Genomic DNA, 15,000 nt, shown 5'->3' with positions numbered 1-15,000 from the left:
AATAACTACATGCTGGGGACCCATACTGTACCTATCTAACATAAAACTATGGGGAACTCAACATTTCAGGGTTCACATTGTCGGCAAGTGGACTTAATGGAGGCCACCATGGTGTGTGTGTGTGTGTGTGTGTGTGTGTGTGTGTGTGTGTGTTGGCAAGGAGAATAAATTGAGGACACCCTGTTGTTATAGGTTGAGACACTTGTAAATCACTGGACTGTGTGTGCACTGAAAAAAAATCCAGTGTTAATACACAGCCTAGGCTCTGTAAACTGGTATGTAAGTAAAAGAGAAAGTAAACAAAAGTGGGTCCCACTTTAGCCAGCGACATGCCCATTTACAGAGCCTAAGCTGTGTATTAACACTGGATTTTTTTTTCAGTGCACACACAGTACAGACATGTAGCGGATCATGAGGAGATATTCACTGATTTTGACAAAAAGTGATTTTGACAACAAGCGCTCTCCAGAATCACTGACTACACCTTTAAAAAACAAAAAGTATCCAATCACTTTTAACAAAGATGAGACGTGTACATGATCCCAAACACACACACACACAAGCACACTCACTCACACACTCACACACACACAAGCACACTCACTCACTCACTCACACACACACACACACACACACACACACACACACAGAATGTCATTATGTCTATAATTAGCGTTGGGTCGGAGAGGAAGCCGCCCTGCCTCTGTCTGTCACATTATCAGATGACTGAGCACCTGACACTCACTGTGATTAATCAGCTGGATATTACATTTCCATAAACTCCCTCTGGCTTTCTCTCCCTCTCTCTCTCTCTCTGTCTGTCTCTCTCTTTCTCGCTGTCTGTCTCTCTCTTTCTTGCTGTCTCTCTCTCTCTCTCCCTGTCTCTCTCTCTCTCTCTCTTTCTCTCTCTATCTCTCTCTATTTACATCATTCTCACACTTTATTTTATTCACTGTATTCGTAGAGGTCAAAGGTCCTGCTAAGTGCAAATTGCTTATATGCTATATTAATTGCTTATACAAGGCAAGGCAAGGCAAGGCAAGTTTATTTATATAGCACAATTCAAACACAAGGCCACTCAAAGTGCTTTACAGGGGCAAGATTAAAACTATAAAAATATAACTGAATGTTGGTTAGATTCAAGCCATCGCCAAACGAGTTGACACAAAGTTGATTAAGCCTATCATCAGCTCCACAAAACTCTCTGTATGTCTCAGTATGGCAGCGTTTACAAACTGGTGTGCCCCACCCCCCCATCAGACACTGGTGCAGGAGCTCAGAATGTTTATACCAAAGTAAAAAGTTTTGACTCAGGTACAAAACAGACTCAATGAAAAGTGTAATATATTTTATTATTGTGTAATCATCACAAAAATAAAAAGTAATCAGCTTCAAGTTTTGTTGATTTCACACTGTTTATAAGACTGATTGATTGATTGATTGATTGATTGATTAGTTAACATGGATAATATTTCTTCAAACCGAATGAATTAATTCAGTTTGCAGATTCCAACTTTACTGTTTACATGGACGTTTAATACAATCAATGGATCAGATGTTATGATGCCAAAAGCGTTCAATCAATTTGACACGTGCAAATTGGTTCTGACATTGTTTGCTTCACTGAGAGCGGACTGTTGCAATTATTAATAGAGCGTTTACCATATCGGCTCCGGCCTTCGTTGCAGTGGTCGCAGGTTCAAATCTGACCCGTGGACCCTTACTGCAGGTCATCCCCCCTCTCTCTCTCTCTCTGTCTGTCTCCCCATTTCAACTCTGTACTGTCTAATAAAGCTTAAAATTTGCCAAAAAATAATCTTTAAAAAAAAAGTGAATCGCTCCTGACTTGCATTACAATCCCTCCAATGATACTAAAATGTCAAATAGTTTGAATTAAAAATGTTGTATCGGCTTTAATCATTTACATGGAACTATTTTTCTTCTGATCTGTTTATGAAAAGGTTAAAATCACTGCTCTGCATCCCAATGAAATATCATTCACTTTATACCTTTTTATTCAGATTAAGGACTTTATAAGGAACGGTTTGATTTGGTTTGGTCTTGACGAAACGTTTTTAATCTTAATATAAGTGTCCATGTAAACCCAGCTAGTGATTATATCTGGTTACATTGATCAGCGTTGATTTTCTTTTAATTATTAAAATGAAAAAAAGTAAAAAGCTGCGACGTCGTCTTCTGCTCCTCAAAACCCTGAAGACACAAACAGAGAAACATTTATCGATCAAAACATAAAGACCATGGCTGTGTTCCAACCCCCATACTATCTAGTATGGTAGAAAAAAGATTTACGTTGTCCCAATTCTTGTGGTAAGATTTAATATGCTTAAAAATACCCAGATGTCTACTACCTCCGGCCTGGATTTTAAGTGTTGAAATGAGCATCCTATTTGGGCGATTCTGACCCACAATCCAGTGCACACCGGAAGTGACGTCAATGATATGATGACATAAATAAGTAAAAGTATGTCCCAATTGTAGCATACTAACTAGATTATTTGTATTGTCATATGTAGAATGCAGAATAGAAAGAAAAAAAAAGATTGTTTGATTTGGAACGCAGGGCATGTTTCAAAGAAGAACAGATGTGTTTTTATTAAAGTGAAATACTCACAGCTGATTGGTCCGACAGCAACAGGAAGCTGATCGGAGGAGGCTGCAGACCGAGCCTGGCGCTTTGAACAGTTCTAGAAACCCACATGAAGTTTTTATAGTTTATTCACAAAAATCATATTTTTCCAATCCCATGTTGATAAGAGTATTACATTACGTTGCATTTTATTTTATTTTATTTTATTTTTTTAAAGATATTTTTGGCCATTTTTATGCTTTATTTGATAGTGCAGAGAGACAGAGGTGAAATGGGGCAGAGAGGGGAGTGACATGCAGAGAACGACCGCGGGTGGGAATCGAACCCGGGTCTGCTGCTGGGCCCGGCCCGGGAGGGGGACGCCTTACCAACTGAGCTAAAGGCGCCCCCACGTTGCATTTTATTTAGCCGAAGCTTTTATCCAAAGCGACTTCCAATAAGTGCATTCAACCATGAAGGTCGAACCCTTGACCCTGAATGTCTGAAGTTAAACTTTTAGCATTTCTGACGACCACTGACTGCTGAATTGTTATGAGGAAAGTAAGACAGTGGTCTTTACATTCTGTACAGTATGACACCCTGCCCTTAGACCCTTAGCTCGGCTGAGAAAAATCTCCCACAAAAAAAAAAAACTTTAACAGGATTTTTTTAAATGTAGAAGTGAGTGACGGAGGAAGGGATCCCTCTCCCTGAAGGAACATTATACAATATATGTCACATGTACAGAAAAGAATATAAAATCACAAAGGAATACAATCATTGACTAAAATTATTTCCATCACTCACCGGGCTGCAGGGTGCGCTGCTGCGGTCACACATGCTGATGCTGCAGTGCAGGTAAACGTCCTCATAGGTCCCGTGGTACAGGAACAGCAGAGCAGAGAAACGAGCTCGCAGAGAAGCACCGCTCTCAATCACCTGCACATGACGACGGTCAACGGCACACCTTGAGGGAGGAGACAATCACACAGCAGCTCATATATATAATAATAATAATAATAATAATAATAATAATAATAATAATAATAATAATAATAATAATAATAATAGGCAAGGGCATATTCTGTTGTTATCTAGCTCCAAGAGTCGTATTTATAATATACATTGAGAGGGACACTAAAATATGCTCAAAATGTACAGTCCAACATATATATATATTACAAATATAAGTAAAGAAGTAAAGTGCTTTTCCAGGAGAGGCACACATCATCAATCTAAATAATACATAATTTTTTAAAATAATTTAGAATGTCACCCACGTCGATTCCATGGCTACGGCCTCGTTTAGCTGCACTTTTACTGTGAAAATCTGCCCTCGAACTGGAAATAATGATTCTCCCGGCAACGTTAGAGGAACTGCACTCTGCTCGTTACTTAAAAACACTACACTCAATAAAATAATTCAATAATTAAAGCAATTTCGATTCCTCTGTATGTCTGGCACATATTGAAGATATTTACAATAAAGCTGAATTTGTCACCTGTTCTGGATGAGGAAGTGTTTGCGTGGGTCACTGGCGTTGGGAGAGTTTGTGACGTAGCAGGTTTCCAGCAGCAGCCCGAAGCCGTCGTATTCGGTGTTGTTCACGGATACGCCGACGTGCAGAGCGGAGCCAAGCGGCAGGCGGACGGGGCCGGCCGGGAACGCCTCGCTGAAGTCCGGCCTCGTGTACAGAGTCATGGACACTTTGGTGGGATCGCCAGAACTCACCATACCCTCCCCAACCGGTCTACAAACAGACGACAAACAAAAACTGTTATGAATGTATTTCAATTGACTTTTAGAGGCAAACTTAATCGATGGAGATTGGAGAAATTCCAGACTAATCTATCGGTGAGAAACTAATGTGAAGATAAGATGCTGGACATCTACATTTTTCCAGGGCTCAATGCTCCCAGGTTTATATTGCAGCAAATAGGATGTTCCTGAAATTGGCGATTAGGTTTAGGCATGACAGCTGGGTGGTTAGGGGTTAGGGGTAAGGGGACAGGGAGAGGTTTTTATTTTTTTATTTATTAACCTTTATTTATACAGGTACAATCTCATAGAGACCCAGGGTCTCATTTACAAGAGAGACCTGTTCAGGTAGGCATCAGCAGCAACACAAAGTTACAGACTAACTAAACATACAGGAGACACAACACAGAACACAAACGGTAAAATAACGCAGTAGAATAGGTTAGAATAGGAGTGAGACCGACACACACATAGAGACATTCTACCCTGACATATTACCCCATTGAGTCCTGGGAGTATTGATACGCTCACGATCAGGCTAGTACATCAATGAGGTAATATGTCAGGGTAGTATGTCTGTATGAATGTGTGTGTCTGTCTGTCTGTCTGTCTGTCTGTCTGTCTGTCTGTCTGTCTGTCTGTCTGTCTGTCTGTCTGTGTCCACCCAGCTGTGATGCCTGAACCGAATCGCCAATTTAGGGAACATCTAATTTGGTGCAGTTTAAACCTGGAAGCATTGGGATGACCCCAAGCTCAGAGGTCAGGCTAGTACATAATTGTGAAGGGAGCGTGCCTATGTTCCCACATCCCTGTGTTCCCACATACCAAGTAATCTAACTATAATAATAGTGAAAAGAATGTCTATGTGTGTCAGTCTCACTAATATCCTAACCTCTCCCTGTCCCCTTACCCCTAACCACCCAGCTGTGATGCCTGAACCTAATCGCCATTTTCAGGAACATCCTACAAGTTGTAATATAAACCTGGGAACATTGGGATGACCAGCCTGATATCTGAGAGGGGCTTTGGGACCAGCAGGCTGTGGGAACATAGGGCCTCATTTTGGGGGAAGGAAAATCTTAGAAATGTGTGGAACCCTCAGGGATCAGATTAGAACATAATTGTGACGCAGTGAAGGTGGTGAACTCACGGCGGCTGGAATCCGATGGCGGCGTCCAGGCTGGTGATGTCATCGAGTGGGAAGACGCAGGAGAACAGGAAACTACTCGGGACAGAGATCGATGCCTCGGACCGATTGGAGGGGTAAAAGAACACAATGTTGGAGTATGTGACGTGGGTCCCGTCATTCTGGAAAGGACAATGGGTGGACACAATAGTTTGAAATTTGTTGAGGCTGATGTATGCTGTTATCATCGCTATCTTGAAGACCATTTCACAGAAAGTGGGGAATCTTTCTAGTGCCGTAGACACCATCCACAAGTTGCTCGCGGACAATTCAATGGACAACGAAGAGAGTGTGTGTGTCCATCCATCTTGTAGTCCCCTTCCCTGAGTTAGTCTCTCTCTCCAAATATATGTATGTGTGTTATGTGTGTTGATTTAGGAATGAGCGTATGCACACTCATTGATAGGAGTAAAGGGTCGCAGACATGTGTGTGGACGGGCCAGGGTGTGATAAAGGTATTTGACTTTTTTCTTTAAGACAAGTGCCTTGAATTGTTCTGGATTCTCACTGACCTTCACCACATTTCCACAGACCTCCCTCCGTTCCACCAGGTAGGTTGTGGTCTCCTGGCCGTCCACCTGCTCGTGGCAGCGCGGGTCGATCAGGTGAGCAGAGGAAGCATTCAAGCCGTGTTCCTCCAGGATCATCTTTGGGACCGCCAGACGCATCTGCTTCCGTCCACACACCAGCTCCGGCTCTAGAAGACTGGGTGCAACTACAGTGGGAACAAGGCAATGGAATCAAGATTAGTATAAGTAAGACGTTAGGGGCGTTAGGGGCGGCAGTGGCGAAGTGGGCAGGGAGGTCGCCTCTGGAGTGCAGGGTCAGAGGTTCGATCCCCCGCCTACCTGCCACATGTCAAAGTGTCCTTGGGCAAGACATTGAACCCCAAATTGCTCCCGATAGTTAGCTTGCACCCTGCGTGGTAGCTGCTGCTATCGGTGTATGAATGTGAGTGTGATTGGGTGAATGTGTACAAAACAATGTAAAGCGCTTTGAGTCTGTGAAAAACCAGGGAAAAGCGCTATATAAGTGGAGTCCTTTTACCATTTAGTAGGGCTTTACAAACACAGCCTCAGTTTCAAGGTGAAAACTCATACAGAAAAACATTGTCATTCAAAGTATCTACAGCGGGAACAAGGTAATGTGGGTATAAGAGTATTTTGAGCTTCAACAACATGTAGACAGATGTTACACCACACAAACCAGCACATGACAATCTGACCTGTTGGTGAAGTAGTCGGAGCTCTTGTGGAATTGTCTAACAGGAAAGAAAAATATTTTGAATTTTAAATTTAATATACACCAAACTCTTTTTGTGTCAAAATGATGTGGAATGGTGGATGTTTGATGGTCACTCAGACTGACCTTCACACCTCCAGACGGTGCCATTGCCATTGCTCACACAGGTCTCAGCTGCACTGCAGGTATCACACACAGGTATCATTGTGTTGACATCTGATGAGGAGCACAAAACAACTTAGTCCACTAGAGAATCTGATGGTACCAAAGTAGAAAAACATTGTCATTCAAAGTATCTACAGTGGACAGATTTTACACCACACAAAGCAGCACATGACAATCTGACCTGTTGGTGAAGTAGTCGGAGCTCTTGTGGAAGTTTCTACCAGGAAAGATTGAAATGGTAAATTAAATATACACTTAACTCTTTTTGTGTCAAAGCCATCAAGGTGTGTGTGTGTGTGTGTGTGTGTGTGTGTGTGTGTGTGTGTGTGATCATGCAATAATGAACAACATACACATTTGTCCTTTTTCTTATTTTTATTTTTTTCTCTCTTTTCTTAGTTTGTATGTATTGTCTGGTGTTGTTTGTTTGTTTGTTTGATTATTGTTACAAAAAAAACAAAATAAAAAGAATTATACAAAAAAAAAACCGTCAAGGTAAATCATGTGGAATGGTCACTCAGACTGACCTTCACACCTCCAGTTGTTCTTGTCATCGATCACACAGGTCTCAGCTGCACTGCAGGTGTCACACACAGGTATTGTTGTGTTGACGTCTGATGAGGAGCACAAAACAACTTAGTCCACTAGAGAATCTGATGGCACCAAAGGTCTGAATTATCCTGAAGACAAGATCATCTTCTGATGCAATATATGGAATAAGGATTCCATTCACTTTCAGTCTGAAGAACTAGACTTATATCTTTGTGCTTCAGCAGCTGAAGCCTCTGGATCTAGATCTTAGCATTTGGCTCAACTTTGAAACCACAGTGTGACGGAATAGAAGGAATACCTGTTGCTTACCTGCACAGTATGCTAGAGAGCAGGCACTGGGCTTTATGAGCTTGTAGACGTAGTAGTTTCTTGGGCAGGCTTTCACTTGGATTGGGTTGGACTTGAAATGGCAGCAGCCTCTCGACCAGCTGGCACAGACCTGGGCCTCTATGATGCCTGCAGAGAGCAGTGGATGGGGCGTCTGCAGCCACATTGGAGCACGAGTTCCACACGTGTACTTCTCAATGCATCTGTCTGGCATCTGAACGCTGCTGTTACCGAGGAACAGACGGTACCAGCCCTGCCAGTCTGAGCGGACGTCGCAGTGATAAAGCGATTCCCTGAAGTCTGTGGCTCTCCAGGCGTCGTCTAGCGGCGTGTAGTGATCACACGGGTCCAAGCAGCGAGATGTGCCGTCCACCTGGAGGCAGTCCTGACCAGAAGGGCACAGTGTGCCGCTGCAGTTAAACCTCACAGAGCTGGCTTGGGTCGGTTGTAAATCAACCTGCATGGAGAAATCCAAAAGGAGGAAAACATTTTTTTTTAACCTGGGCCGCCCATAAGGGAAAAGCTTTCTAGGGCCCGGCCCTTTGGGGGGCCCATGGTCTTTGGAGGCCAAGAACCTCACTAAGATAAACTTTAATTTTAACCGAAATATTCACTATAACCAAGTCGACCAACCATAACAACAAAACAAACATGTTATTTATCGTAACTTGAGTAAAGTGTCAATATCTACTCACCATCCGTTACATGATCGTCCTGTGTGCGCGCTTACAGCGATCTTAAAAAGCCTGTCTCAGAGCCATCAGCTGTTAATGTTTATACTAAGCACGGCCAGAACGTGGAGGATTGATGTTTCGGGGAACGGGCCGGGCGGGGCACTTGCTCTGAGAGTTGCTCTGAGAGTCAAATATTAACGCGCTGAGTATAAACATTCGCCAAGCGTTCGATGGAGATTAACTTTATACCTTTAAAACAACATCAATTACATGTACTCCCCCGACCTAACCCAGGGCCGGTGGACTGGGTACCGCAGAACTGAGTTTAGGGAGACTGGAGGTTGGCCAGGGAGCTTGTATAATTTATAATTTGACACCTTATATATATATATATATATATATAGGGGAGAACGGGGGAATCTGAGGCATCGGGTAATGTGAGCCACCCCCTGTATCTAGGCAACGGAAAACATTTGTGGTCATGTGAGATATATGTTTTCAAGCCCCTCTCATTTCCCCATGGCCCTGAAAGAGAGGACCTCATGGTGCTGTCGTAAGCATGTTTTTTTCAACAAAATAAGTATTTTGCATGTAAAAGTAAATTTTCTTGCTGTCAACTTAATCAACTGTTGTGCCAAAGCAAATGTATTCACGTAGAAAAACTTCTATCATACGTGTTGATGAACTACCAACATATGAAACCATGTGATGCTGATAACTGAAGATTAGCCTGAAATGCTAAGAGAGGTAGTTTTTTCTCAAATTGTGGTGGTGGGGGAAAGTGAGCCAAATGCTGTGGGGTAAAGTGAGCCACTGTCTCACTTTCCCCCACCATGAGGCACAAGTTAAGTTTAGTCTTAAACATATCTTAATGTAATATTATGTGACATATGTTTTATTTTAATGTCATACACATTGTAGAAAAGCCATCATGCCAAGGAAATACACCAGGAAGACGACCTGGGGCAACCACACGGAAAGAGCACCTTCTCATCTTTCCCTGTAACCTTCAGAGCTGGAATGTAGAGTAGGCCTAGTTGTAGAGTATGACAGGCTGATGTTATAATCCAGTTGGGTCTTCTCCTGTGTTCTGAGTCCCAGGCTGTTCTCGCTGGTTCTGATTTTCCTATGCTTTGACCCCCAGACACAAGCTGGCTCTAAAGGCCAGGACACACCAGTCCGACACGTTCCGACTACCCAAAAACTGGAGTCGCCGTTTCAGGAAGCTCCAGTCTTTCCGTCGCGGCCCAAAAACACACCGAGACGACTGCTTATTTTCCGTACGTCCCGCGCTTGTAATGTCTCCACAACAGCAGGCGGCGCTAATCTGTATTGTGGCCCGAAAAAATACGAAAGCCGGAAATGATGGGACAGCTCTCTAGAGCATAAACATAGATATAAATACGTATTTATATTTATGGACCATAAGAGCACAATTTTTAGCAGAGAGTGTCGAGCATGGTGTCAAGCAGTCAACAAGGGTTGATGCATGTGAGTACTCGCAAAACGAAACGAACAAACACATTAAAACGATGGCTAGCTGTTGTTAGCTGTTTGTGCTACCCGCCTCACTTCCGGGCTTCACTGATTCGCTAGCCCTCCACCAATCAAATTGCTCCAAATGAAAGACGGTCGGCCGCCGATTGCCGACAGGCTCAAAACAAGCCCGACGACCTCTACGTCGGCCGACGACCTCTACGTCGGCCGACGACCTCTACGTCGGCCGACGACCTCTACGTCGGCCGACGTCACGGCACACACCAAACAGATTCGTCTTTTTTTTTGACGACGGCGATTATCGGGCTGGTGTGTCCTGGCCTTAAGGGTCCTGTGTTCTGACCCCCAGACTGTGTTCTAATCTAACTAGTTCTATCTTTCATTGGAATCTTATTAAAACCTTTTGAATTATAATGTGTTGTATTTGATTTTGTTCAGAGTTACTTTCAAGTGTTTAGAAAATGTGCTTTGCTTAATTGACCAAACCCCATCATTCTTTTACTAGTCCGACATTAGTTACATTAGCTTTCAGGATTCTTACTGTTACAATATGTGTTGTTATGGTAGTTTCAGAGTGGAAAAAGTAAGTGGATCAGTTTACCCCACAGCTGGGGTAAAGTGAGCCACATGACAACTTTTTTTAAAACAATCATATTTTCACTGCCCTTTGTCTTGAAAAAATGCTGCTAATGCCCATTTCTAGGAAACATTCTGAATTAATGGTAAATGTGTAAATTTGAGTGATAAATCATTTTAGCTCGCTTAGAGGGGAGCAAATGTAAAAAGTGGCTCAGATTACCCCGTTCTCCCCTATATATATATATATATATATATATATATATATATATATATATATATATATATATATATATATATATATATATACTAGGGCTGTCAAAATTATCGCGTTAACGCAAGGTGATTAATTTCTGGAATTAATGCGTTAATTTTTTTTATCGCAATTAACGCATGTGCAGATTGATCCGCCCCGTACATCCCACCGGCTCTGTACTACAGCCACTCAAACGTTGCGGCTGACCCAGGATCAGTAGCTGCGCGCAGCCAAACATCACAGCACGCTAGCCCATGCCGTGTTTTAAACTGCTAACGGTCACGTCTGTGTCGGGGGCATAGATAGTATATAAAATCAACTGCCGCGGGTGGCAGCTGATGTCGGGAGCAACAGGAGGAGAAACATTGTCCGCTCTGTTCAGAGCCCGCGAGGACACAAACGTCTGCAGTTTTCAGAGGTGTGTGTGTGAGTAGACATCAACATAACGTCGACTTCCTGGTCAGTCCCCTAGGACGTGTTCGCGCGTACACACACACACAGACACACACACACACACCGCGGACTGTAATCAAGTTGTATTCAAGAATGCACAACCTATAGATTCACCAAATGAATGCCATTATAGTCTATATTTGCCCAAAGACATAGTAAAGAGACAGACCAATTGAATTATGGTGTGTTAGGTATATATTTTAGTTTGATTTAAATTTATTTTCAGTATCATCATTTGGATTTTCAATTAATAAAAATTCTAATTTTAAATGTACATATCCACCTTCTGTCCTTTATCTTTCCGTTCGTACAACAATATACAGAGAAAATTCGAATTTTTCGGGCATATTTCGAATGGTAAAATTAATCGTGATTAATCGTGATTAATCCACAGAATCCTGTGATTAATCTGATTAAAAATTTTAATCGTTTGACAGCCCTAATATATACACATATTTGATGAATTCAGGTGTCTATCAGATAAATGTAGTTCTTTAATAAAATGATGCATTACTTTCCTTTACTTTTTTGTGTGCCATATAGTTTTAGCTGGATTACTTTACCCGAGTCGTTCTGCTGCTTATGTCTGGTTGTTCTATAAATAGTGAAAAGTATTTGGACCCTTCAGCTATAACAGAAAACAGGTTTACCAGCCAGGTACAATTTGAAAAATGTTGCTTGAGCTGCATGTCACATGCTGAACATACTGCATATGCCAGACAGGTGTCTGCCCGTGGCATAGGCCATATCTGTGTCCTTTGTTGTTGCTCCTGTAACAAACGCAGTGATTACTAAAGAAGACCAATGTTATTTTGTAGAGATCTGTTGAGTTTAAACAATTGCGTGAGTGTTGGGGAATTACAATAAATTGGTAACTAAGTCAAAAATGTGATACTATTTAAAAAAATATATTATAATCGCGAAAGAGACGTATTTTCTCACTTACCACTGGAACACACATCCTACCTCTACTGTGTGTCTGCGTCTGACTTTTTTTCACCGACCCTGTAATCACACTACAGCGGTCAAACATTCAACCTCGTAAGACCCTCGGAGGCGAGTCTGCAGCGACGCTACACTTTATCTCAGTGTCCCTCTGCTTTAACTGATAGGGAAATACTCTGTTGACAGTTATATTGACATCATACCGGCAGCTTTCGCTGTAGTTTCACCATTTCCTGGTGTGTCCCTTTCAAACTAAAACTTCCCACGAGCGAAAATGTGGCAAAAAAAAGGCAATGAGGCACACCGATTACTGTCGAAACTCAATATTATTCATATGCATCATAAAATGACATGAAACAACTTCTTATCAGTGGGAATTATCTATGAGAACTCAATGTAGAAAAGATAGGGGTTTTAGAGCAGCACTGCAGCAGCTGCTGAGACGTTAACATGTGTGGCTGAAAAGATAGTGAGTCTCTCTACAAATACATGTATGTTTTTATTTAGGGATGAGCGCATGCACACACATTGATATGAGTAAAGCACGAGTAAGGGGGGTCCATTGACTGGAGGTTTTCAGTGGCCCAGTCATTTATGTGGGCGGGCCTGGTGACATCTGTAGATTTATGTTAGGATTTTTTTTTTTTTTTTTTCTAAGATTAAAAAAAGGTAGGGGAGAACGGGGTAATCTGAGCCACTTTTTACATTTGCTCCCCTCTAAGCGAGCTAAAATTATTTATCACTCAAATTACACATTTCCCATTAATTCAGGATGTTTCCAAGAAATGGGCATTAGCAGAATTTTTCAAGACAAAGGGCAGTGAAAATATGATTGTTTTAAAAAAAGTTGTCAAGTGGCTCACTTTACCCCAGCTGTGGGGTAAACTGATCCACTTACTTTTTCCACTCTGAAACTACCATAACAACACATATTGTAACAGTAAGAATCCTGAAAGCTAATGTAACTAATGTCGGACTAGTAAAATAATGATGGGGTTTGGTCAATTAAGCAAAGCAGATTCCCCCGTTCTCCCCTACGTAGATTTTCTTTGGCCCAAAATACCATCAGGAGGTGTCCAGAGTCAAAGATGATTCTTGTTTTAACCACATTAGATCCACAGAGCCACTAACAACTTCATGCAACAGCCACTCATTTCTGCTGGGTCAAATTTGACCCGCAACACCACATATTACACATTTTTGTTTAGAGACCTTCAGAATTGACTTAAATGATATGTGTTTTTTAGCTGTTTCCTCAGGATATCATAACATCTTGTTCCAATAAAAAATAAATACAAGGCATGTTTTGCATATCTGAAGTTGAAAACAGGTCAGATTAGAGTATAACACAATAGAAGGGTTAAAAGTGTAAATACCGTGAGTGCTAGGCAGAGGAGGATGATGAAGGCTGGTGTCATGGTGGCGGTGGCTGCAGTCTGTCTGCGATGGGAAGGAGTTCACCTGTGCAGTCTGCTTACCTGTTTACCTGTGTTACCTGTGAGGCAGCCGCGGGGTCAGGAGTTAAGAATGCAGGTGAACGCGCGGAACAGGCAAAGCAGGCTTATGTGAATGCGCACGTACAGGGCGAGTGCTAGGTAAAGATACAATGCGGGGGTTTTCCAGCAGTGAGCTTATGTAATCTAATTAGGGAAAAATTGTTAAGATTTTGAACTGTGAGAACCACAAGGTTTTGCTGAGGATGCACATTTAGGATTCCTGTGGATATGATTAAAAAATGACAGAGAGAACATAGTTTAAGAAATAAATCAAATGTATGTTTTGTTAAAAACTGTAAGATGTTAAAATAACATGACAGTCAGTGGGAGAACTATGAGGCACAATGTTCAAATGCTGTAAGTCCTCAGTTTAGGTTAACATATGAGCTGAAAGGTGACAGATTTGTCTACGTTTTGATATATAAATTGGGAAGGGGAAGTTAAATAACCGCCTGTGTCTCCACGTTAACCATGTTAAAAACACTGACAACAAGCTGTGCATAACAACCAGGTAGGTATGTCAGTGTTTCCCCCAGGAAATGTCTTAGTCAAGGTGGTCACTGCCCCAGGCTCCTGCTTCAGCTTGTCGGCCTTTATTTCTAGCAAGTGACCCGTTCGCTATACATTATCCCTTACATAACATTGCACCTTGAACTTGCCTCTGGCTTTTATATATGTCGCATCCCCGTTTGTTTTCATTTGGAGGCTTCGTCGATGTGACGTCACTTCACGTGCGCAATGGATTGTGGGTCAGAATCGCCCAAATAGGATGCAGTTTTCAACACTAACAATCTTGGCCGCATGAAGTAGGACATCCGGGTACTTCTAACCATCCTAAATCTGGCCACAAGAATCGGGACATCCTAAATCTTTTTTCTGCATACTATATAGTAGGAAGTATGCGATTCGGAACGCAACCATTGTTTTTTCCCAGTATTTGGGGCTGAGATAAATCATGCCTCTAAAGGTGTGTGCAACTTTCTCACACATAAAGTTTTTTTTTTTTTTTTTTTTTTTTAATGTTCATGTTGTCATGTTGCCCTGCTGGTATTGGGCCAAAACCAACTCAAACCTGCTCAGCCACACACACTCAGGAATCTGTTTAAATAACTTGAAGTGACAACACCCACACACACACACACACACACACACACACAGAAAGACAAAGACACACACACACACAGTCACACATGCACAGACACCTGCACACACATGCACACACACACACACACACACACACATGCGAACACACACACACAGAAAGACAAACACACACACACACACA

General features: G+C 42.1%; 2 protein-coding genes across 2 annotated transcripts in view; one reads left to right on the top strand and one right to left on the bottom strand.

Annotated features, from left to right (window-relative positions):
- Nucleotides 1-15,000, top strand: part of LOC307257005 (uncharacterized protein) — a gene marked incomplete at both ends in the record, with an annotated part of 262,163 nt that overhangs the window by 206,098 nt on the left and 41,065 nt on the right. The window lies entirely within an intron of this gene.
- LOC307256611 (uromodulin-like) lies at nucleotides 2,031-8,281 on the bottom strand (the record flags this gene model as incomplete). Its single annotated transcript, XM_080035642.1, has 9 exons — nucleotides 2,031-2,211; nucleotides 2,633-2,705; nucleotides 3,395-3,554; nucleotides 4,090-4,338; nucleotides 5,497-5,654; nucleotides 6,045-6,247; nucleotides 6,901-6,990; nucleotides 7,467-7,553; nucleotides 7,801-8,281. 9 exons carry the CDS (start codon nucleotides 8,279-8,281, stop codon nucleotides 2,204-2,206), a joined length of 1,509 nt encoding a protein of 502 aa, XP_079891768.1. The 3' UTR covers nucleotides 2,031-2,203.

The sequence above is a fragment of the Ammodytes marinus genome, assembly GCF_949987685.1.
Source record: "Ammodytes marinus genome assembly, chromosome: 10".
Taxonomy (NCBI): Eukaryota; Metazoa; Chordata; class Actinopteri; order Uranoscopiformes; family Ammodytidae; genus Ammodytes; species Ammodytes marinus.
This window is presented reverse-complemented; position numbering and strand designations above follow the sequence as displayed.